General features: G+C 47.7%; 1 protein-coding gene across 5 annotated transcripts in view; it reads right to left on the bottom strand.

Moving 5' to 3' along the window:
• Positions 1-18,176, bottom strand: part of SH3GL3 (SH3 domain containing GRB2 like 3, endophilin A3) — a 135,046-nt gene extending 116,870 nt beyond the window's left edge. For 2 of the 5 annotated variants that reach the window (XM_047846685.1, XM_047846686.1), the window contains exon 1: positions 17,970-18,176. In XM_047846685.1, the coding sequence (XP_047702641.1) occupies positions 17,970-18,014 (45 nt within the window). In that variant the 5' untranslated portion in view covers positions 18,015-18,176. Of the gene's footprint in view, positions 1-11,500; positions 11,564-17,969 lie in introns of those variants that run through there. The other 3 variants (XM_047846690.1, XM_047846694.1, XM_047846687.1) reach the window with 3 other exon arrangements.
• Between the last annotated feature and the right edge of the window lie 6,564 nt (positions 18,177-24,740).

The raw sequence follows: 24,740 nt of genomic DNA, 5'->3' as shown, positions 1-24,740 counted from the left end.
CCTGCGAGGAGATACAGCGTTCGACTCCCTTAGAACACAGCTCACCCATTAAAATACACACGTTTAATCAAAGTCGTGCTAGAGAAGAAAGAGAAACATGGAAATGACATCCCTCTCGAGAATCATTTTTGAGCCCGAGAAGTCAGGAGAGAGCAAGAAAAGCAAATTGGGTCTCTTTCAAAACGAACCAGAGGAGGAGCAAAAGAAAGTCGGAATAATTAAAACAAGAAGGAAATGATAGCAGTGGAGGGAGCCCGGCCAGGGGAGCAAGCGTAGTCTCCCTGTATGAGGAATCGCAACGAGCTGCACGACAAAATGCCAAACAACCCGTAACCAGAAGACACGTTGAGGTCCCTGCTTCCCCGTCCCGGTATACTGTGGTCATTCTTCTCCAGCGCCGTCAACTTTGGGGAGAGGTGCGCGACACCAGGGGAGGCATTAGCACAGGTGACTTCTGGGTCCGGGAGCCTCCTGAATCACACAGTAAGTATATATTTCCAGAGCGAAGCCCCTTCCCAGGTCGCGGGAATGAATCGGAATTGCTAAGTGCTTGGAGAGCTTCCAAAAAAAAAAAAAAACAACCAAAAAAACCCCCGCACAGCCCCATTGCAGATGCACAGCCCGACTGCAGATGCGGACACAATGTTTTTAATGCTCTGGCCAGGTGTTCAGAAACATGCATACCAGCAGACGCACATTCCCCAGACTTAACGGTTCGGAGCCAAGGTTGGCAAGCTTTTGCTGCAAAGGGCCAGACAGTAATAATTCAGGCTCTCTGCTGCGGGCTGTCACTAGTCACAACTATCCCACCCTGCCATGAGAGGGCAAAAGTGATCACAGGCAACACGCATGCAAGGAGGGTGGCCGTGTGCCAATAAAACTTTATTTGTGGGCACTGAAGTCCGGACTGCATGTAATTATCGTGGGTCGCAGAATACTGTTTTGCTTTTTATTTTCTTCGGCTGTGACAAAAATATAAAAAGCATTCTTAGTTCATAATCTGTCCAAAAAAATAGGTGATGGGCTGTACTGAGCCCACAGGGTCTAAAGAGACAGCATCTATTTCAAATGAAGGATGAAGACAACAGCTTGAATTTACGCAGATATTAAAAATCACGAGGAAGAGGGTGGAGGACACCAATGGATTTATCTCATATGATGGTGACAAATACTGTCCTGTCTTGGAATCACACGGGCCTGACCTTGAGTGCCCGCAAGGACCACTTTCCAGCTGCGTGACCTTGAACAAGTTTTATTTAAACTTGCCCAGCCTTCATTCCTTCCTGTGTAAAAGGGAGATAACAAAAGTACCTTTTTGACAGAGTTACAGTAGCGATGAAGTGAGATCCTGCCTCTAAAAATACTGTGCCCAGCACCCAGCCCCTCTGCAAAGAAAAGCCAGTCTCAATGAGCATTACAATAATACTCATGCGATGCTAGATTGGTCGATTGCAAATCGTTTTTCCTGGATACGAAGGTAAGATTTTTAGAAATCCCGACTCCTAATTTATAAAAGCCAAAACTCCAAACAAAGTAGATGGCCAGAGGTCAACACAAAAGTAATACAATACAAGGGTGTTCTGGTTTGGTACAACACCTCCGTTATCCAGCTCTCGGGAATCTAGAAACCTCAGATTTCTGGAAAAGTTGTGAGCTCGAACTCGTGGAAAAAGAATGCAACATAAGTAATCATTTATTCACTCAGCCAGCACCTCCGAAGAATTCTGTGTGAGAGCAGTTTACAGTATCTAGAACGGGGGCCCAACAAGTAACCAAAATACTTTCAACACAATAAACATGGCATTATGGAGCAGAGCAGCGTGCCTCGGGGCTCGGGGAGCGTAAAGGCAAGCAAGAGCTCTGGAGACGAAAGAAGAGTATGAGGAAGCCGGGCCAGGTGAAGGTATGCAGGCTACAAAGATGGGAGTGGAATGTTCCAGACGGAAGTAACAGAGAAGAGACGGATGGCGTTTTCTGCGGGTCTATAATCACTGTGTGTGTGTGCGTGTGTGTGTGTGTGCGGTCAGGGTAGGGTGGAGGGGGTTGATGGATGCCAGCTTCGAAGCCAGGAACACCCAAGGAACAAGAAGAAAAGAGGCAAGGAAAACACACACGTAGACCACACCTCCCAGGCATGTGCAGGTAAGTGGGAAACAACAGCCATCAGCCAAAGCAGCAGGTTCACGGACGCCCTGTCGTACCGCTCGCTCACTGAATATGCCCTACACGCTCCTTACGTAGCTCCTGGGAACCTTGCTACAGACAATAAAATGCATATAAATGATTCGATTTTTCACTTAACCCATTATTTTAGTTTAGTTTAGTTATTCGAGAGAGACAGAGACAGACACAGAGAGAGAGAGAATCCCAAGCAGGCTCAGCACTATCAGCACAAAGCCCAATGTGGGGCTCGATCTCATGAACCGCGAGATCATGACCTGAGCCGAAATCAAGAGTGGGATGCTCAAACAACTGAGCCACCCAGGAGCCCCTTAACCTGTTACTTTAAAAATTATGACGGCAGGGGCACCTGGGTGGCTCAGTCAGTTAAGCATCTGACTTCGGCTCAGGTCATGATCTCACGGTTCATGGGTTCAAGCCCCACGTCGGGCTCTGTGCTGACAGCTCAGAGCCTGGAGCCTGCTTTGGATTCTGTGTCTCCCTCTCTCTCTGCCCCTAACCTGCTCACATTCTGTGTCTCTCTCTCTCAAAAACAAATATTAAAAAGGTTTTTTTTAATAAACAAAAAAATTATGACGGCAAACAAAAATACTGCAAACCTTTTCTCCCTATCCCACAGAAGAACGCGTTTATCGGGCCTGCGCATTAATTCATCCATTCTTAAGAGATCGTATTCCTTACACGGAGAGAAGCAGCACCCGCGGAGGCCTTCATAGGTGCTGAGTTCAAGCCCCTGCTCAGAGATGAGACAGCTCTGTGGGCCTGAGAACACGCCTCCGCCTCTCTGGGCTCCTCACTCATCCGGTAGGCAGGCGGACGAGACCCCGGGGCAGACGTGGGGACGCAGGGAGGAAGGAGGTCCAGGCGCGCTGGAGAGGATGTTCATCTTTTCTCATTGGTTAACATGGTGAAACTAGCAACCACTCGAACAGGTTGCTGTGAACCTTATGTATGTGTGTCGAGTACCTACCTAAAGTCCGTGCAAACAAAAATCGCTCAATAAACAGACTCTGAGAGAGGGTCTCATTATTCCCTTCCAGGGATGAGGGCTTCAACCCCCCAGGGGAGTTAAGTTACTCTCCCCTGAAGTCACACTTCCGGGCAAACAGGGGAAACCCGTTCCCTCTGCCCCCAAATCCCACCCTCTTTGGGGGCTCCCTGCTAGCTGCCCTCTGGCCCACGCCCCTCACGGGGTTCCCAGGCTGGGGGGGCCAGAAGCTCCTTCATCTTGGCACAACCGCTACTCAAGGGCAGAACCCCCCCCCCACACACACACACCCGGCCTCTGCACGTCCAAGCTTTTCCACCAACATCAACATAGACTCTGCCCTGGAAGGTGAGCCCCCAAATGCTGTAGCATGTAGTTGAATGAAAGGCACAATTAATATGCTTGATTGAACAATGGCCATCAAGGGGGAAAAAGGCAAGAAAAGAGAAATTCCTTTATTTTCCTAATCACACACACTCCCGCTACTACGCCGGCAGAGCAAAGCTGGGTCTCCCCACACTGTCCCCAAAGCTGGGTCTACCCCCCGCCGTCCCCAGGACAGGATGCCACTGCTGAAAAGCAAGAGAAATAAAAGAAGTGAATTCTTGGCTCTTGAGCTTCCAAGGGCCCAAACCCTCGCTATTTATGCCCAAAACTATGGGCTTTTATATGCTACTTACCGTCCAAAATGTCTTCTATGCTAACTGCACAACATCACTCATGGCCCAGACGTCATTCCATCATGTTGAGAAATTAGCCCTTAATGAGACATGATCGTGTGTTTTAGACTTGGAAAAAGCATTTGGTCTAAGTTATCAATCTGAATAGTTGGGATCCAAGGATGGATAAAGTTCAAGGCTGTTGGTTAACTTTTTTAAATTTTTTTTTTCACGTTTTATTTTTTGAGAGACAGAGAGAGACAGCGTTGAGCAGGGCAAAGAGAGAGGGAGACAGAGAATGCAAAGCAGGCTCCAGGCTCTGAGCTGTCAGCACAGAGCCCGGACGTGGGGCTCGAACTCACAAGCTGTGAGATCACGACCTGAGCCGAAGTCGGACGCTCAACCGGCTGAGCCACCCGGGTGCCCCAGCTGGTTAACTTTTTTAAAAACAAATTTTATGAGTCACAAAACATGTATGAACCACTGTTCTGAGATACACGACTTTTACGTACGACACGCTAATGCTCAACGAGGACACCACACAAGGGGTCTTATCTGCCTTAGAACGTTCTAGAAACTACCTTCTCTCGCATCCTCTTCTCAAAATATTCCTAAATAGGTCACTCCAAGCAAGGCACTGGCTCCTCCTCATCTCTTGCCAGCGTTTGCACAGCCGCGTGAGGCTGCCCACTCGTTGCAGAGCCTGCCTTCTGCCACCCTGCCCACTCAGCACTGTCAAATCTGTACCACGACCCGACAGCTCTCTGCCCTTGCACCTGATCATTCCACAGTCCCCACACTATGCCAGCCAAGCTCCTTTGGAGAGCCTGACACGACAGCACACGGGCAAATGCTGAGTTCAGCTCCACCCAATACGCCTTCCAACGAACTTTCCAGGAACATCCCCAGACAAAAAGCCAAGAGCTGCCTTGACAGAAACCACGTTTAGCTCCTAAGCAAGTCCCGGCAACGGCACGGGCAACCAGGAATCACCCCATCTCCCAGTCAAACGAGAAAAAAGCCGACCTGTAGAGGAAACCTTCAAGCAACATACGCTGGTCTAAGACCTTTAAGGAAAAGTTGCCAACCGTTTGGCAATAGACCAAATTAATTCAACACACGTGATTTTCCTTTTGACCTGCACGGCTTTTTAAATTTTTAAATTGCCAAGATTTTAAAAGTAGGACATTTTATACAAAATCTGGTTCTTGGGGAGGCTGGGTGGCTCAGTCGGTTGAGCGTCCGACGGTCTGTGAGTTCGAGCCCCGCGTCGGGCTCTGTGCTGACGGCTCGGAGCCTGGAGCCTGCTTCGGATTCTGTGTCTCCCTCTCTCTCTCTCTCTCTCTCTCTGCCCCTCCCCTGCTCCCACTCTGTCTTTCTCTCTCTCAAAAATAAATAAATAAATAAACATTTAAAAAATGTTTAGATAATAACCGTGCTATTCTAGCTCTACTCCAAACACACAGAAAGAACCAGGACCCTGGCAACATCCACACCAGTATAGGGTGAGTGGGAAGCCTCGACCTTTGCCAGGCTGTAATGAGGTGACCAAACCCTCACCCCATCCTTAACTCTGGGGTCATGCCAGATACGACCAAGTAGAGAGCTGGGACGTTCATCTCCACCAGGGAGTAACAGCTCCCACTTTGCTCTCACCTTTGGTGTCAGTAGACTATGAAGGGAGCCTCGACTTCCCCAAGGGGTAATGAGGTGCCCCATCCCTCCCTGCTGGGAGACCCGTAGAGAGTTAGGACTTTCACCACCGTCCAGTGGTAATGAGGCCACCCACTCTCACGGCATTAGCTCAGGCCACTTGGGGAGCAGTCACAAGGCCCTTCTACCTGTCCCAGCCAGGAAGGTGACAGTGAGAGGCCCCGTGGGGAGCCAGAACTCCAACTCCTGCTCAACAGGAAGGAGGAGCCCTCACACTGAGTATCAAGAGTTTGAGTGGGGAACCAGGGTATCCACCCCCACTTGGAGGTACCAAGGCAGTGCCGCCATCTTCCCCTGCCGGAGCAGTGGAAAAGAAAGCCAGTAGCAAAAGACAATTTAAATAAGACCTAGGCGCATAAAATAGTACTTAAAATGCACAGGTTTCAATGTAAAACAATCACCATTGTGCCAAGAACCAATAAGATTTCAAACGGAGTAAGAAAAGACGATCGATAGATGTCACCACCAAGATGACAGAACAATCAAAATTATGTGAGAAAGGTATTAAAAGAGCCAATAAGCAATTAAGACAGTGCTTGAAACTAATGAAAAAACGGAAAGTCTCAGCAAAGAAATTGAAAGCTCCAGCAGGGGCGCCTGGGTGGCTCAGTCAGTTAAGTGTCCCGACTGGACTTCAGCTCAGGTCCTGGCCTTGCAGTTTGGTGAGTTCAAGCCTCAGGTCGGGCTCTGTGCCAGCAGCACGGAGCCTGCTTGAGATTCTCTCCCTCCCTCTCTATCTGCCCCTCCCCCACTCACGACATCTCTGTCTCTCTCAAAATAAATGGTTTTAGCAAAGAAACAGATGAAGAACAAAACAGAAATTGTAGAACTGAAAAACACAATGACCAAAATAAAAAGATTCAACCCTCAACTCAACCACAGAGTGAGGGGAAAGATGATCAGTGACCTGTAAGGTAGAACAGAAATTACCCAATCTGAACAAAAGAGAGGAAATAAATGGGGGGGGAGGGGTGGAGGGAGGTAGAATAGAGCTCAGGGGCAGGTGGGGCTATCACAAAAGATCTAACATTCATGTCATCAGAATCCCAAAAGGAGAGAGGAAAGAGGGCAGAGCTGAAAACCAAACAAAACAAACAAAACACACACATACTAGAAGAAATAAGGGCTGAAAACTTCCAAATTTGGCAAAAGACATAAACCTACAGATTCAAGAAGCTCACCGAACCCCAAGCAGGATAAAGCAAAAGAAACCCACTCTAAGACACAGCATGGTCAAACTTCTAAAAACCACAAGAGAAAGAATTCTAAAAGCATTGAGAAAGAGATGACACCTAATGTATAGAAGAAAAAAACATTCAAATTGTAGATTTCTCATCAAAAATCCCAGAGGTCAGAAGAAAGTGGCACAATTTTCAGTGCTGGACACAAAAAGGAGCTGTCAACCAGGAATCCTATAACCAGAGGAATATTCTTCAGGAATGAAGGGGAAATCAAGACATCCTCAGATGAATAAAAACTAAGAGAATTTGTTGCCAGCAGACCTATCCTAAAAGAATGGCTACAGGAATTTCTCGAAACAGAAAGGAAATGATAAAAGTAACCCTAGAACATCACGGAGGAGGGAAGAACATAGTAAGCAAAAATATGAGTAAATAGGCTCCTCCTCTTGAGTTTTCTAAATTACAACTGACGATTAAAGCAATCACTGATGCTCATTACATCACAACAATTAAATCATAATCACAGGACACTGATGTGCGTCCAAACATACACAGGAAACAGTCAACACAGAGGAAACATTTAACACAATTATATTACAAATGGAGGAGGATCATGGGACATAAAGGGAGCTAAGTCTACGTTTCACTAAAACTGGTAAAATGATGACACCAGGAGACTGTGATAAATTATGTCGATAGAATATGATACCAGGAGCAGCCACTGAAAACGCCATACAAAGAGATACACTCAAACACACTATAAAGTTGACTCTTGAACAACACGGGCTTGAACGGCAAGGGGTCTACTTACATGCAGATTTTTTTAAGGGTTGACGGCAAAAGCCACAGAACGTTTACGGAGAACTGTCCACCCCACTCTCTATGGGACCTAAACAAAGAGACTGAGCAGAGGTCGGTCCTGCTGCCCTAAGTGTAGGGGGACCTGGTGGAGGCCATTAACAGCTCCCCTGTGGATCTAGAACCGGGCATGGCTACAGGTCCCCTGGTGTGCTGAGGGGGTGATTGGGTCCAGAAGGTTCCCTGGCCTTCCTGCCACCAGAGTTCTGCACACACTTGGGCTCCAGGGCTGTACCGGGGAAGCCACACACCTCAGCCCCTCCCCATCAGGTGCAGACCACTCCCACCAGCCATGTCACCTTCCCCAGGCTGGCACATTCGCGCATGCCCATAGCCGCCAGTGGCCACAAGCCAGTGGTACACCTCCAGGCAGATGGGACTCCTGTATTGTACCCCCAGCCCTATGATGCAGCACAGGGGCCACCCAGGGCTGCAACTGCCTAGCTGAGGCCACTAAGCTGTGAAAGACCAGCATCCTGGGATCGCACCTGTCCCTGCTACCACTGTGTACCTCTCTCCCCTACCTGTACACATTTTTTTTCAGTGAATACAAATACAGTACTATAAACGTATTTTCTCTTCTTCATGATTTTCTTCATCACATTTTTTTCTCTAGCTTATTTTATTTGTAAAACTCCAGTGTATAATACATGTAACATACAAATTATACGTTAATCGACTTATGTTATTGGTAAGGCTTCTGGTAAACAGCAAGCTATCGGTAATTGAGTTTTAGGGGAGTCAAAACGTATATGCAGATTTTCAACTGTGAGGATACCCCTAACCCCAGCATTATTCAAGGGTCAACTGTATATAAATCAGAATGAAATTCTAAAAATCTTCAAGTAACACAAAGGAAGGCAGGGGGGGAAAAGGTCAAGAAATAAAAGACAGAACAAACAAAAAAACAAAACAATTAAATGGTATCCGTTAGCCCTAACATATAAATAATTACATTAAATGTAAATGGTCTAAATACACCAATTAAAAGACAGACTGGAAGACGGGATTAAAAAGCATGGCCCTGGTTCAGAGTCTGTGTCTCCCACTCTCTCTGCCCCTCCCCTGCTGGTGCTCTGTCTCTCTCTCTCAAAAATAAATGAACATTAAAAAAAAAAAAGCATGGCCTAATTATATGGTGTCTGCAAGAAACATTTCAAATATTGCAGTATAGGCAGGTTGAAAGTAAAAGGATGGAAAAAAATTGTATCATGCAAACATTAATCAAAAGAAAGCAGAAATGGCTACATTAACAGCGGATAAAAGAAACTTCAGGGCAAAGAATATTACCAGAGACAGAGAGGGGCATTTTATAGTGACAATCAATTTAAAAGGGTAAATCCACCCAGAAGGCACAGCAACCCTAAATGTGTACATATCAAATAGTGGAGATGCAAATTATACAAAGCAAAAACCGATGGCAGTGAAAGAGGAAAAAGACAAATCTACACTTCTGTGCAAGGAGACTTCTCTCAACAATTAGTAGAACTTGAAAGAAAATCAATAAGGATATAGAAGAACTCAACACTATTGACCAAGGGGATCTAATCAATATTTAGAATACTCCACCCAACAAGAGCAGATACATGTCATTTTCAAGTGCCCACAGAACATACACTAAGAGGGACCATATCCTGGGCCAGAAAATAAACCTCAACAAATTTTTAAAAGTTGAAATCCCAGAGTGCATTCTCTAATGACAATGGAATCAAACTGGGAATCAAGAACAGGAATGCAACAGGAAAATGCCAAGCACTTAGGAACTAAAAAGCGCGATTCTAAATAACCAACGGATTGAAGGGAAGGTCTCAAGGGAAATCAAAAAGTATACTGAACTGGGGCGCCTGGATGGCTCAGTCAGCTAAGCATCCAACTCTTGATTTCAGCTCAGGTCATGATCTCACGGTTCCGTCGAGTTCAAGCCCCGTGTCAGGCTCTGTGCTATCACCTTGGGATTCTCTCTCTCTCCGTCTCTCTCTGGCCCTCCCCCACTTGCTCTCTATCTCTCTCTCTCTCAAAAGAAATAAAAAGTAAACTTAAAGTACGCTGAATTGCATGAAAGTTAAAATACAACATGCCAAAGCTAGTGAGATACAGCTAACGCCGTGCCGAGGGGGAAATGTGGAGCACCGATGCATGTTAGAAAAGAGGGAAAATCTCAAAATCAATGACTCGATTTCCCTCAAGAACACAGAAAAATAAAATAAATAACAAAATAAGCCAAAGCAAGCAGAGGAAGGAAATAAAAAGTCAAAATCAACGAAATGGAGAACAGCCAAACAATGGAGAAAACAAAACAAAGACCTGGTTCTTTGAAGAGATCAATAAAACTGACAAACTTCTGGTAGAAAAAGAGAGAAGATACTACCAATGTTAGTATTACTAGGGACCCTTCAGACATCAAAATTATAATACGGGAGGGGCGCCCAGGTGGCTCGGTCCGTTAAACCTCTTGACTTCGGCTCCGGTCATGACCTCATGGTTCCTGAGTTCCGGCCCCGCGTCAGGCTCTGTGCTGATGCCTCCGAGACTGGAACCTGCTTCAGATTCTGTGTCTCCCTCTCTCTCTTCCCCTCCCCTGCTCATGCTCGCTCTCTCTCTCTCTCTCTCTCAAAAATAAACATTAAAATACAAGAACACTGACTCTCCACACATAAAACTGATAACCTAAATAAAACAGACCAACTCCTTGAAAAACACAAACTAATAAACCCCCAAATAAGAAATTTCTAATCCCAGATGGTTTCACTAGAAAATTCTACCAAAAGTCTAAAAAAACATTAACACCGATTCTACACAGTCTCCTCTAGACAACAGAATAGGAGAGAATACTTGCCAATTCAGGAACTTTATTAAGCCAGTGCCTGATACAAAACTACACAGACAGGGGCTCCCGGCTGGCTCAGTATAGCATGCAACTCTTGATCTCATGGTCATGGGTTCGAGCCCCACCTTGGGCATAGGGCCTACTTAATTAAAAAAAAAAAAAAATATATATATATATATATATGTATGTATATATATATACACAGTACCAAAAAATACCAAAATACCAATATCCCTCATGAATACAGACCCAAAAATTCCATGACAAAATATGAGCAAATAAATTCTTGTATTCCTCTAAATGTATTCTATGTATGAAAAAGAAATACACACAATGACCAGGTGCATTTTATTCCAAGGATGCAGAGTTGGTTCAGTTTTCAAAAGTCAATTAATGTAATCCAGATTACAGAATTATGCTGACATAAAACCCAATCCTGAAAGGTTACAGACCACATGGTTCCATTTATTTCACCTCCAAAATGACAAAATTTAAAGTAAGGAGAAGAAATTAATGGTTGCCGGGGATTAAGGGGAGCGAGATGAGGAGGGAAGTGGGTTTGGCCATCATCTTCAACGTTTATTTATTTTTGGGACAGAGAGAGACAGAGCATGAACGGGGGAGGGGCAGAGAGAGAGGGAGACACAGAATCAGAAACAGGCTCCAGGCTCTGAGCCATCAGCCCAGAGCCCGACGCGGGGCTCGAACTCACGGACCGCGAGATCGTGACCTGGCTGAAGTCGGACGCCCAACCGACTGCGCCACCCAGGCGCCCCTGGCCATCATCTTCAAAGTGACAGATCTGTTCTGCAGCCTGACTGTATCAGGGTAAGTAGCTTGCTTATAATCTGTGCTACAGTTTTGCAAAATGTCACCTAGGGAGGAAACAAACCTGTAAAGGTACACGGGCATTATTTCTCATGACTGCTTATAAACATGTAACCATCTCAAAATAAAAAGTTGAAAAATAAACGGGATTATAATGAAAACCAATCATACTGAATTCAACTGTCAAAACATTAAAATATTTGTAATGCGTGTTTTTAAAACAACAACAACAAACCCAGGTGATGTGATAGGAAAGGTATATTACCTATTTGAATCAGGTGGTCAGGGAAGAATCATGTGATGAGGCAGACCGGTAATCTGTGCTGTGATCTCAGTGACAAGGAGATGCCTTGCAAAGACAAAAGGAAAGGCATGCCAGGTTGAGGAAACAGCTACCCCACAGAAGCACCAAGATCAGAAGAACCTCAGCGCATTAAGGGAACGGAGAGGTCAGCGCGTCTGAGCGTCGGCAGGAGAAGGAAGCGGGAGGCCAGGTGATGTGTGTGGCTTCACAGGCCAGAGGAGGAAGTCTGGGTTTTATTCTAAATGCAACTGGAAGCCACTGAAGGACTAAAGATTTGCAAGAAGCAGAATGATATGGTGTGAGACACAATTTAAAAAGAGCATCCTGACCACGGTGGGTAGGATTGCAGCCGGTAGGAATAAAGGTCTGGGAGCTGGGCGGGAGGCTCCAGCCGGGAAGGCTGGAGGCCAGGGCCAGGACCAGGAGGGGAGAGTGGCAGCGGAGATACGAGAAAGATGAATGGACTAGGGTATATTCTGAACACAGAACCAAGAGAAAGGACTTTCTGATGAACTTCCTTTCCAAGGGGGGAAAGAAAAAATAATCAAAGAGGACTCTCAGTTTGCCTTTTGTTCTACTGGAGCAGCTGAGCACACACGCACTGGCGTGGTTTACTGAGAGAGAGACCGCCAGCAGAACAAGTTGGGGTGGAGAAAATTAAGGGTTCAAGTGCGGATATCTTAAGCTCGACAGCCTTTTAAATATGCAAGGAGGGGGAGGTGATGTAGGTGGTGAGACGTGTGAGTTTGCCAGGAGTCTGTATTCAGAAGGAGCATCCGGACGAGAATGCAATTTACAGAGTGATCGGCATATAGATTGCCTATATATCTGAGGGACTGGATAAGACACATTGGCAGAGTGGAGGCTGAAGAAAAGGAGAGGTGCCCCAGCCAGAGCCCTGGGGCCCTCGGGCATGTCCAGAGGGGGATGAGAATAGCAGTGGAGACTGGAAGATGAGGCCAGAGGAAAATCATCCAGCCGGGAGCAACAACAGCTTCTGCCAGGGACAAATGCTCTGAGCAGGCAAAGAGAGCATCAGCGGTCGAGAAAGATTTACCCAGGGCCAGGGGGCAAGGCGCTGCCATCTGATGGACTAGAAAGAAAGCCGGAAGGAACAACACCGGGCCCGGGAAGGTCACTGCCGATGGAGCGGTGATAAAAACACGTGGGGAAGACCCTGGGAATTGCATGGGAAGGCAAGTTTCACAGAAGTAGAATGGTTAGAATTGCAATAAAACCTCCCTAATGCCATCCCCAGTGCTTCCCCCAGACCCTTCCCCCAACTCAACACTTTCCTGGGTTTCTACTGAAAAACAAAATCCAACTGTCCATGTTTTGTTGATGTAGAATCTCCAGGATACATTTGTCTATTATTTAGCCAAATGGAGTAGTGTTTATTTACCAGCAGTTTTATTTCCTGGGTAAAGTATGCCAAGGGGGCGCCTGGGTGGCTCAGTCGGTTGAGCACCCAGCTTCGGCTCAGGTCACGATCTCACGGTTCGTGAGTTCAAGCCCACATCAGGCTCTGTGCTGATAGCTCGGAGCCTGGAGCCTGCTTCGGATTCTGTGTCTCCCTCTCTCTCTGCCCCTCCCCTGCTCATGCTCTGTCTCTCTCTGTCTCAAAAATAAATAAAAACACTAAAAAAAATAAAAAATAAAATATGCCAATAACAGTTCCCCCAAATACACAAGATCCCCCCCCCCGCCACCAAAACACACACACTTAACTTTGAGAAATGTAATTTACATTCAATTTGTTTATAAAGCTAAAAAATTAATCTGAAAAAAACAGCCAAAATAGATCCCTGCTTGCAAGTGCCTTTTTAAACCAAATTCCAAGTAAGATCCTAAATTACGTTTATCTTAAAGGGAAAAAAGTCACCAGAGGTAAGAAATGTTTGGATTACATTGTCTAAAAAAAATCAAAATCAATTTGGCTTGGACATCTATTCTAGCACCCTGACTTAAAAAAAAAAACAAAACTGCAAAAATTTGTAGATGAATTTATCAAGCGGTCTATGTGGAAAGGAGCAAGAATGTTTTAGCTCAATATATTTTCTGATGCATCTAAGAGAAAAAAATAAATCATTATGGATTTTGTAAAGTGCATTTTTATCTCTCTCTCTAATGAGACAGTGAAACAAGAGACATTCATTGCCTCCCTGGAGATTCTCATAATTTACAAAGACTATCCTTCTCTGAAGGGTTTACCCATAAATGGCCAATATGTGCAGTTAGTTGTCAAACGAAAAATGTCTAGGCCCCTTATGACCACTCATCATTTTTCTGGTTAATGCATTAAAAGAGAAAGGGGGGAGTTACCCCCAAAACACTGTGTTGCATCCACACATTCCCTCTTGTCGCTGGGTCACAGGACAAAGGTTAAAGGGCACCACCACACAAGGGCAAGAAGAAGTAAATTCACCACCATCCAGGGTCATCACTATAAGGTTAATCTGAGGAGAGAAGCAGCAAAAGAGGAATGAGAAACTGCTCTCTAGGGGGCATCTGGGTGGCTCAGCTGGTTAAGCGTCCAACTTGGGCTCAGGTCATGATCTCATGATCCGGAGTTCAAGCCCCGCATCCGGCTCTGTGCTGACAGCTCAGAGTCTGGAGCCTGCTTCCGATTCTGTGTCTCCCTTTCTCTCTGCCCCTCCCCCCCAAATTAAATAAACATTAAAAAAAAAAAAAAAAACCTGCTCTCTAGACTTTCCTTGGATGAGGAACAAGTCTTCTGAAGTCCAGAAAGAGAAAGAACACGGCTATTCGCGCAGCGTCTGGGCCAGAGGAAGTACAGGTGAGGCCTGAGCATCCTGCACAAACAATAACCACTGTCAGGAAAACTACCATGAAATAAACATAATTGATACAAGTCAATCAGCGGTAACACTAATGCAAGGACTCTAAGTTGCATTTTTATTAATCAGGCACCATGCTTAATAAGAAACCATAAGGCCATCTCTAAGCAATTTGTATTTTTCTCTAATAACTCAGTCTCTACCCCTACCAGAAGGGCAAATTAAAAAATCCTTCCAAGAGGAGAAATGCATTTAATTCTGAACTAGGGACACTTGGGTTCTAAGTCCCAAGTGCTGAAGAAAACAATTAACTACATTTTGTGATCAACTCGACTGGAACTCTTGCCATTTATTTCTCCTTCTTCCCTGTTGGTCTCCATGTGTTGCCAAAATGATGCATAATCCCTGGGGTTTACAGTTCTTAATCCTAAAATGAGGGGAAGTTTTCTCCCCCGGAGATAGGTGAGGCACCGAGAAGGAAGAATCAGTTCATCAGGAGGCTATGTGTTATTTTACCTTGCCTGTTGTTGAGTAAAATCATCTCCATTCACCACGGTCCTTCTTCTCTTACTTGTAAAATATCCACTTTATCATCTTTCTCTGACATACTTTACGTGAATTAAGAACTTCATAACTGGGGGCGCCTGGGTGGCGCAGTCGGTTAAGCGTCCGACTTCGGCCAGGTCGCGATCTCGCGGTCCGTGAGTTCGAGCCCCACATCAGGCTCTGGGCTGATGGCTCAGAGCCTGCAGCCTGTTTCCGATTCTGTGTCTCCCTCTCTCTCTGCCCCTCCCCCGTTCATGCTCTGTCTCTCTCTGTCCCAAAAATAAATAAAAACGTGGAAAAAAAAAAAAAGAACTTCATAACTGGGAGGTATTTATTGAGATGCAATTCACATACCATACACGTCACTCGTTGGAAGTATGCAATCGCATGGTTTTGGAATAGTCACAGAGCTGCGCAATCAAAACCGCCATCAATTTTAGAAAAGAGACATAGCTTCCAAATCCTCTAATCCAAGGTACAGACAAAACGAAGGTTTAGATGGGTTAAGTCACGTTCCCAAGGTCACAGAGCTGGTCAGTGGCAGAGTAAGGCCTGGACCCCTGGGAATTATCAAGCCACTGACATCATCTGGGACTCCTTTCCCCTGCCCTGGGAATGTTCTACATGAATTAAAACCTGCTGTTACGACGCTGCCTGAGATGAATGTCTGGCATGTTTTAATGTCGTGCTCCGTCTTATATTAAACCCAGTGTAATTTCTCCATGAAATCTGTCCCATTGCAAGATTTCTTAGAAAGACTTCTAGAACAGCTAAAAATGTATCTACTGGGCACGCTGACCACAAAATGTGGTTTTTATAAAGCACACAGAGAATCTGTGATGCCTTTCTTTTCAGATAAATGCACAAAAGATCTCAGTTCATGCCAAAAAAAAAAAAAAGAAAGCCTAAATTAGACCCACTCTCATTTTATTAATGGACTGCTTACAGGGGGTGAAACTAAACGACCTCATCACTAGCATGACATTTCTCCAATGCCAATAACTTGCTAAGATTTCAACCATTCACTCTGGCTAGTGGTCAGAAACCAACTTGAGGGACACCTGAGCGGCTCAGTCAGTTTAAGCGTCCGACTCTTGATTTCGGCTCAGGTCATGATCTCATGGTTGGTGAGATCGAGCCCTGCATCAGGCTCTGCACTGACAGTGCAGAGCCTGCTTGGAATGCTCTCTCTCCCTCTCTGCTCCTCCCTCCCTCCCTCTCTCTCTCTTTCAAAATAAATAAATAAACTTAAAAAAAAAAAAAACCCAAAACCAACTTGAATCATCCTAGGGCTTATGTCTCCATCATCTCTGAGATGCGCTCCTATGAAGTTCATACCATATAAATGAAAATCTTCAAAAAAGGAGGCCAGTTCCTTGCCAGAGCTAAGGAAGGCAGTGAAGGAGGCACAGCCTGAGACTACTCTGGCCTTGGTCTGCCCACAGGAGCACCCAGCCTTCCCGCTGCCTAGGCTGAGAGCTTGCTTTAGCTCTTAGCTCACAGCAGCACCTGTTGAAAGCTCCTGCCTTTAAATGCACCCCCCCCCCCGCCGGTTTCCATGACATTCTTCTCCCTCCTGCCTTCCACCAGCTCTTTCCTTCCTGTGTTCCTCCACCCCAAAAGTTTCCTTTATTCAATAAATATTTATTGAGTGGCCACTGTTAAACACTGTCCCTAAATGTGGCTGCTCCCTAGAGTCTATAGTTAGCTCATCCTGCACTGACTTTCTTGTACTTCCATGTTTCCATGTTCATTTAGGGCTTACAACCCCAAAAGTCTAGTTCCAATCTTGACTTCATGCCCTGAGCCCCAGATCAGGACATGCACTTGCCCCCAGGCCAGTGACATCTCAACGTCACACAGACCCCTCAAAGGGCCCATGGCCAGCGAGGAATACACCATCTCCCCAGTCACCCAGCTGACCCCTCCCCTAGGGCTCCTTATCCCCCTGAACAGCACCACTGTTCACCCAGTGTCCCCGACCAGAATTAGCGCATCGCCCAGTTTCTTCATGGGAGGGGTGTGAGGGGACAGCAGTGCCCTCAGCCTGGGACTGAGGCTAGAAGGAGAGAACGCTCTAATTTCAGCTGCTTGTCAATCTGTGGGAGGAGCAGGATGAGATCTCCTCATAAATGTGGGTCGTGAATGAAATGTGCCTACCTTGGTGCTTGCCAAACTGGGGGCCTGGAGGGGACGGAGGGACAGAGCAACAGACCCAGGGCTGCAGGTGGGGGACAGGTTCTACGATCTGAGCTCTCTCGGGGCCGGAGGGGACCGCAATCTTGGAATTCAAATGTGCTTGTCAACACACACACGCACGCACGCACACACAGCAATTTCGTGCCTCCCCGCCAACCCCCACCGCTTGTTTTCTTGTTTCCCTGTCTCCTCGGCTCAGAGCGCCCTTCCCCCTCCCCTCCCACACCCACCCCCAACCACAATTCCTGCTCGTGCTTAATTCGCAAACCACGCGTCTCCTCCTCCGGGAAGCTTTCCCGGACGCCCCCGCCGCGCTGTCTGCCGCGCTCTGCGCGCGGAGGTGCGTCTCACGCTGTTTGTTTACGCGCCTGCCCGCGTCTCCGCGCCAGACCGCCGCTCTCCGGGGGCAGGAGCCGGGCGGGCGCCGCCAGGACGGCGCGCGGGCGAGGCACCGCCATGGGGAGCCCCGGAGCGCGGCGCGGTCCGCCGGGGTCCACCTCCAGGAGCGCGCGGGGCCCAGTATCGCCGGACCCACCGCGAGGCTGCAGGACGCACCCCGGGGGACTCCCAACCTCCAGGTAGGCGACCGGCGGTGCCCGGGCGCCCCGGCCCAGCGCGGGTCGGGGGGGGGGGGGGGGGCGGCGCCGAGCGCAGCGCGCAGGCCTCCGGACGCCTCCTCTCCCGCGCGCGAGCCCCTTCGGCCCGCCACCTCTGCTGCCCCGGTCCCCGGAAGCCCTCCGAGTGACAGCCGGGGGGCCGCGGGGGGGGGCGGCGGGGGGAGCAGGCGGCCCCCACTGCACGTCCGCGCTCCCAACAGAAGCCCCGAAGCCTCGGGGGACCGCAGCCCCGGGTTCCCCCCGCTCCCGCCCTCCCCCGTGCCTCCCTACCTGGCTGGCTTTGTGGAACTGCTTCTTCAGCCCCGCCACCGACATCGCGACTGCGCCCGGCCGGAGCCGGGGCCGGGGGTGGGGGCGGTCTCCGGGCTCGTCCGGTCAGCGCGGCCGCGACGCGCTGAGGGAGCGGGCGCCGGGGCCGGTCCCCGCGCGGCTGGGCTCCGCCGGGCCCGCCTCCCACGGCCAGGGCCACGGCCGCCGCCGCTGTCACACTCGCACACACGCGCGCACGCAGATGGCAACACGGCGTTCCAAAGCCCCTGCGCAGCCCATTGGCCGAGCCGAGGCGGTATGCAAATGAGGCCGCCGGGGCCGCCCACGCCTCATTGTTGCGTGGAGACCCGGGGGCCGAGCCACCGGGAAGCGGGGCCCGGGGCTGGGGGGCTGGGCGTGCGGAGCTCCCGGGTGCGTGGGGGGCAGGCCCACGCGGGGCCTCTTTCGGGGTGGAGGCTGTACCGCGGCCACGGGTGCGGGGAGAGGGTTCACCTCTCCGCGCTTTTGGGACTTGGTGCGAAGCCTGCTTTTGCTCGCGGGCAACATCGCCTCCCTCAGGCGCAATTTGGGTAGGGACGCTCCCAGGTCAGCTTAGGGGGACAGAAATGCGACCAGACGGCGGACCTGCGGCAGGAGGGCGGCGGGGCTGTCTCTTCTTTCCCCGCGCGGTGCCCTGGGTGCAGTCCGCCCACATGACTCTGGCCAACAGGGGGGCAACACTGGGGTAATTTGCTAATAAATGTGGTGCTCGCGTCTACGGAGCGCCAAGCCCACTGTCAACTGCAGAAGAGCGCCTGTCTCCAGGGAGCTGTGAACAGCGCGCTCCGTACCCTCCCTCGGGAGTGCAGCGCACGCGGGACCCATCCCCCTCCGTGATTCCTACCAGTTGTGTCGTCGGTTACTGAGCGTCATTTTGCACAGCTGAGGCCCAGTCTGCGGCCTGGAGCGTCCTGTGGGTTCTTGCGCCTGAGCTGCCCCCCAACAGGCCGGCATCTGAGCTGAGCCCTGCCTCCAAAGGACCCCCGGGGGCTCCCAAGACGTGCAAACTCTCAGCCATGCTTAGCACTGAATGAAACAGACATCTTCCCCCTCCAGGCTCCACCTAAGAAAAAGGAGCTCCTCTTCTCTGAACCCTCAACAGGCCCCACCTGGGATGACCAAGAGCCATGGTGTGCCCAGGACCCTCCTGGTTTATACCTGCTGTGCCCTGGCGTTCGCTGCGGGCGTCCTGCGCTTCTCCGGAAAAAGTCCTTTGCCATTAGCTCTCGACTCCTTTATTTATCCCTGGCATCATGCCAGTGAGGATTAGTGGGTAATGTTTCCTCGCTTTCCCTTAGAGGGTGTGGACAGGAGTGAGCAGAAGCATCCTTTCTCTGATACGGGAGAAAACGAACTTAGTGCGGGAGATAAAGGTGGCCATCCCAAGGATTACTTAGTATGACTTAGGTAAGTGCCGTAGGCTTCACTGGCCTACGGCCACAGACAAGTAACATAGCAGGATCAGAATAATATAGCAAGGTGATCTGTCTACGCGGCGGGTTGAACCCCACTCAACAGTAGGCTCCACCCACTGAGGCAAAGGCAGCTGGGGGCAGGGACTGGCGTCGGGGTCCCCTTTGTCCTGGGCTACTTCAGGACTGCCTGGGAGCATGCTCATCTGCCCTTTTTCTCCGTGACCCCGACTGGTTTAAATAACACAGATTTGAAGGAATTTACCCTAACCCAATCCAACTCTGGCCGTTTGGGAAGGGAGTGATTTTTTAAAACAACTTTTTTGGCATTTCTTCCACTGCTGATAGTATATTCATTTCCTACTCCAGTTAATGTTGGTAATTTATCTCTTAATTTCATCAGGTATAGAGTTGTACATCATATTCTCATAATGTTTCAACGTCAGAATCTTTCATGCACGTGTTTTCCTTTGTAAAAGTATTTGCGAGGGCGCCTGGGTGGCGCAGTCGGTTAAGCATCCGACTTCAGCCAGGTCACGATCTCGCGGTCCGTGAGTTCGAGCCCCGCGTCAGGCTCTGGGCTGATAGCTCAGAGCCTGGAGCCTGTTTCCGATTCTGTGTCTCCCTCTCTCTCTGCCCCTCCCCCGCTCATGCTCTGTCTCTCTCTGTCCCAAAAATAAATAAACGTTGAAAAAAAAAAATTAAAAAGTATTTGCGATCTTAATTTTTCAGTAACTTAGGCTCATGAGAGGGTTTGCCAGTTTTGTTGGTCTCTTAAAATGGTTCTTGACTCATCATTGCCATGGATTTTTGTTCTCTCATTAATTCCTTTTTTATATATTGTTTCCTTCTGTTTTGCTCAGGACGTTACGGTTATTAACAACAGAAACTGGTCCTGATTAGTGTAAGCTGGAAAGGAATGTATTGGAGAAGGATATCAGGTGGCCCAGAGATTTAGAGGGGCCTAGGGGACCGGGTCGGGGAATGAGCAGGAATAAGGAATCTCGGTGGTCAGATCCCCGGGAAGCCCAGTGGGGGCGTTTGTTGGGAGGTGCTGGCTCGGCCGCTAAATGCTGGCTGTGGCTACCAGAACGAAGGCTAAGCTCCTCCCTGCTTCTTTCGGGCGCTCACTGGAGACTCAGAGTTCCAGGGGGCAGCGTCTGATTGGCTAAGTCTCGATGATATACATACCCGGCTCTAGATGTCCAAAACGTACACCATGGTGGAACTCCCTAATATAGGAAGCAGCTTCACAGGCTAGGCAGCCGAAACAACGATCTAAAAACCAACAATAACACAAATGCCCACTAACCTTTCTTTGGGGACCTGTCACCTCTTCAGTTGACCATGTGGTTTACTCGTTTTTATTCTTTCCTGTCTTGATAATCAGCACATATAAAGCTACAGATTTTCTCCCTGCGTATGGCTTTGGCTTCATACCTTGTTTTCATCATGTGGTACAGTTCTGATTGTTTTCTAAATAGACTTGTGATTGCATCTTTAATGTCCTCTTTGGTCTAAATGTTCAGGACTTTTTTTTTTTAATCCTTGCTAGGTGGGGGCACCGGGGTGGCTCTGTCAGTTGCCTTCACCTTCTGCTCAGGTCACGGTCCGGCGGTTCGTGGGTTTGAGCCCCGCGTCGGGCTCTGTGCTGATGGCTCGGAGCCTGGAGCCTTCTTCGGATTCTGTGTCTCCCTCTCTCTCTGCCCCTTCCCCACTCACTGTGCCTCCCTCTCTCTCAAAAATAAATATTATAATTTTTTTAATCTCTCTCAAAAATAAATATTAAAAATTTTTTTAAATCTTTTCTAGGTGGTTTGATTTCTTTTATTCATTGTGTATTCTAGGCTCATACGGTTGTCAAATAACATACCTTAAAGTGGTTTTTTTTACATAGCCTATTACATTAAATGTTATATGTTATAAATGTACCATAGAGGTTTGAAATTATGTGTCAGATTCTGCTTTTGTGGTTCAGCTTTTCTGTTTATCCATAATAGGGCACACCTTCCATTGAAGCTCCTAGCTCAGGGGGAGATTTCAAACTCATACTAGCTAGAGTCTCACTGGCCAGTTCAAGGCTTAGACTTGATGTCACCTTCCAATGACCCAAGGGCCACAGCTCCTCAATCTGTTTAGGGAGGCGTAAACAAACGTCTTGGGCTATTTGGTGGTGTTGCCTGCGTGGAAGCAGGAGAGCTTTGAGGCACAGATAAGCATCGCTCTAAACTGAAGAATCTTGGGGCATTCGGTGGTCTTCACGCGTCAGTGACAAGAGGGATGCCGTGGCTGTCTCTGGCAGTCTGGATACATGGCCCATGTTGTGGCACAGGTGTTCTCCTGTTCCTTTTCTTGTGGTCCTTGCTTCCCACGCCCCCTGTACCTTCCCTGGTGCACAGAGTGCTATGCTGGGATGCGCTGACCTTTCTCTCTCTCGTGCTTAGACCCGCTTCTGAGTCCAGTATTTGCAACCTTTGTATCTGGTCCTGTGGTGAACGACCATCCTGCGTGGATGGGAGCAGGAGAGCTCTGGGTAGGGGCAGAGGGGGAGGGGGCGTAGTGATTGTCTAAAGCAGGATAACGTATCCCAGTATGTAGCCCATAAATCAAGTCTTCTGGACTTACCGTTCAAATGATCTGTATCCTGATTAGTGGTTTCTTCACTTCTGGAAGACCGAGGGCCATTGTCTGCAGTCTCCGATTAGGATTGTGTCTGTTGTGCCTTATGTTTGGGAGTTGAGCTTTGAATGGTTTTCAGTGCTATGGTAGTCTGTCCATGTGTATAACTGTTGTGTCTTCCTTGTGGGTTGGAATTTTATCCATAGAAAGTAAGCTATTTTCCATTTATGACTTTTTGCTTCCATTGTACTTTGTCATATATCAATTTTTGTATTACTTTTTGTTTATATGTGTTTCGTCTGTTTTAACTGGTCCTCTTTTTGTCCTCTTTTTTAACAGCTTTATTAAGGTATAATTGATCTATGACATTGTGTATATGTAAGACATACAATGTGATTATTTGGTACGTGTATATATTATGAAATGATCACCACAATGACATTAGTAAACACTTCCATCACCTCATATAATTATCTTTTTTTTTTTTTAATGGTGAGAACATTTAAGACCTACTCTCTTAACACCTTTCAAGTATGGGTCCTTTGACCTTTCAGCCTGTTTCAAGAATGTGTTCTCTTTTTAATGCTTTTATTTATTTTTGAGAAAGACAGAGAGAGAGAGAGAGAGAGAGAGAGAGAGAGAATGAGCAGGGGAGGGGCAGAGAGAGAGGGAGACACAGAGTCCAAAGCAAGTTCCAGGCCCTGAGCTGTCAGCACAGAGCCTGACGTGGAACTCGAACCCACGAACCGCGAGATCGTGACCTGAGCCAAAGTTGGTCGCTTAACCGACTGAGCCGCAGGTGCCCCTGGGCATGTGTTCTTATAAACAATAAAATTTAATTTTGCTTCTGGGCCAAAATAAATATTTGCCTTTTGTTAGAAAGATTTCAAGCATTCACATTTATTATGAAAAGGATATATTTCGTCTCGGTTTTGTCAGTTTATGGCTTGTTATCCGGATTTCTTCCCCCCCCCCCCTTCAAATAGTTGCTTCTATCACTAGTATCCGTTTTACTTCTTCTTCCCCTTTGTTTTTGGAAACTATACACCCAGTTTCACTCAACCAGTGGTTACCATTGTTCTATAAAATATTTGAACTTACAGTCTCGGTCAACATCGATAATCAAACGTTATGTCAAAGCCATAGCGTGATGACCATGAGCCAGGGCACCTGGACTGTGTCTTACTCATTCCTCCTTCAACTCAGACTGGCTCCCGCAACGACCCCAGCCATCTGAGAAGTCTCCAGCGGAGACTGGGGTCCAGTTCCCTTCGTGGGAAACAGAACACCAACCCACTGAAGACTGGGCTGCAAGGTGTTGGTTCCAAGTCAGGGAGGCAAAGCTGCGTAGGAGACAATTTGGACAGAATTTTGAGATGGACGCATAGTGGAATTACTTTAAATCCAAAGTAAAAGCTTCCGTAAGTATGTATATTCCATCATATGGTAACACCTAAAGAAAAATTGGAGACTACGGGAAAGTAAAGGGGAGGCAAATTTACCTTCGGAATCACCGTTGAAGCAAGTACTCTCAATACTTTGGCACCTTTTTCCTTTACAGTCGATTTCCGACACAAAACGTAAACATGCTGTCACAACTGTGCAAACTACCTTATTTTCTTCTTTGTTCTCTTAATTACACGAGCAACTTTTAATTCTGCCTAGTCTTCACGCACATCATTTTCGTGACAGCTGAATAACCGATTGTGTAGACGCATCATTAAATTTTATTATTTTCTGTCACTACTCAATTTAAAAGTTTTCCCCCCAAATTTTTCATCTAAATGCCACGTTAAACATCTTTTTCCATATTAGTATTTCTCTCTGTATTTAGGGATAGTTCCTTAGAATGGATTCCCAGATATAAAATTAGTGCATGAAAGACTGGAACAGTTCTAAGTGCAAATTGATAACATACTGCTCCCTGATCCAAGGTCATTAAGAGGAGAGTCTTGTAAAAATAGGGGGGGAGGGAGGGAACAAAGAAGTGTGGATTTTTATCTTCCATTTGCCTTGAACTTTATGTTTTTAAACGTATGGCCTGATGCAAGCCCCAGACTGCACTTCTAGGCAGAACTTGGAGAGCTGACTTCAAATCCTGATGTCTTAAATAATCCTCAGGGGGCGCCTGGGGGACTCAGTTGGTTTAGCATCCGACTTCGGCTTAGGTCACGATCTCACAGTTCATGGGTTCGGGTCCCACGTCAGGCTCTGTGTTATCAGCTCAGAGCCTGGATCCTGCTTTAGATTCTGTGTCTCCCCCTCTCTGTGCCCCTCCCCCACTCACACTTTGTCTCTTTCTCTCTCTCTCTCTCTCAAAAATAAATAAACATTAAATAATCCTCAGATCTTAGGCTAACCATGACCTCTCTCGATCTCCACATTGCTCTCTCTCTCTCTCTTTTTCCCTAAAGAAAGCGCTCACCCGTTCGCCCTTCCAGAGAGGCATCCTGGATTACTGAGCGGCTTTGGGCCACTCTACGGAGTTTGTTCATTAGGTCACGTATGGGGATTAACCAGACCTAGAAGCATCCTTGCCTCAGTCTACCACCACCCCCACCTACCTGGCTGCAGCAGGATGTTGAGAGCATGAATACTGTTTTTGCTCTCCTCGTAACTTCATAGGCCTTTTATTTCGCACATCTGGGAAAGATATGTGCCCGTCGATGAGGTAACGGCCGACATGATGAATCCCACATGT

This window comes from Prionailurus viverrinus, unplaced genomic scaffold, assembly GCF_022837055.1.
Source record: "Prionailurus viverrinus isolate Anna unplaced genomic scaffold, UM_Priviv_1.0 scaffold_40, whole genome shotgun sequence".
NCBI classification, from domain to species: Eukaryota; Metazoa; Chordata; class Mammalia; order Carnivora; family Felidae; genus Prionailurus; species Prionailurus viverrinus.
The sequence above is the reverse complement of the archived record's forward strand: the minus strand, read 5'-3'. Positions and strand labels throughout refer to the sequence as shown.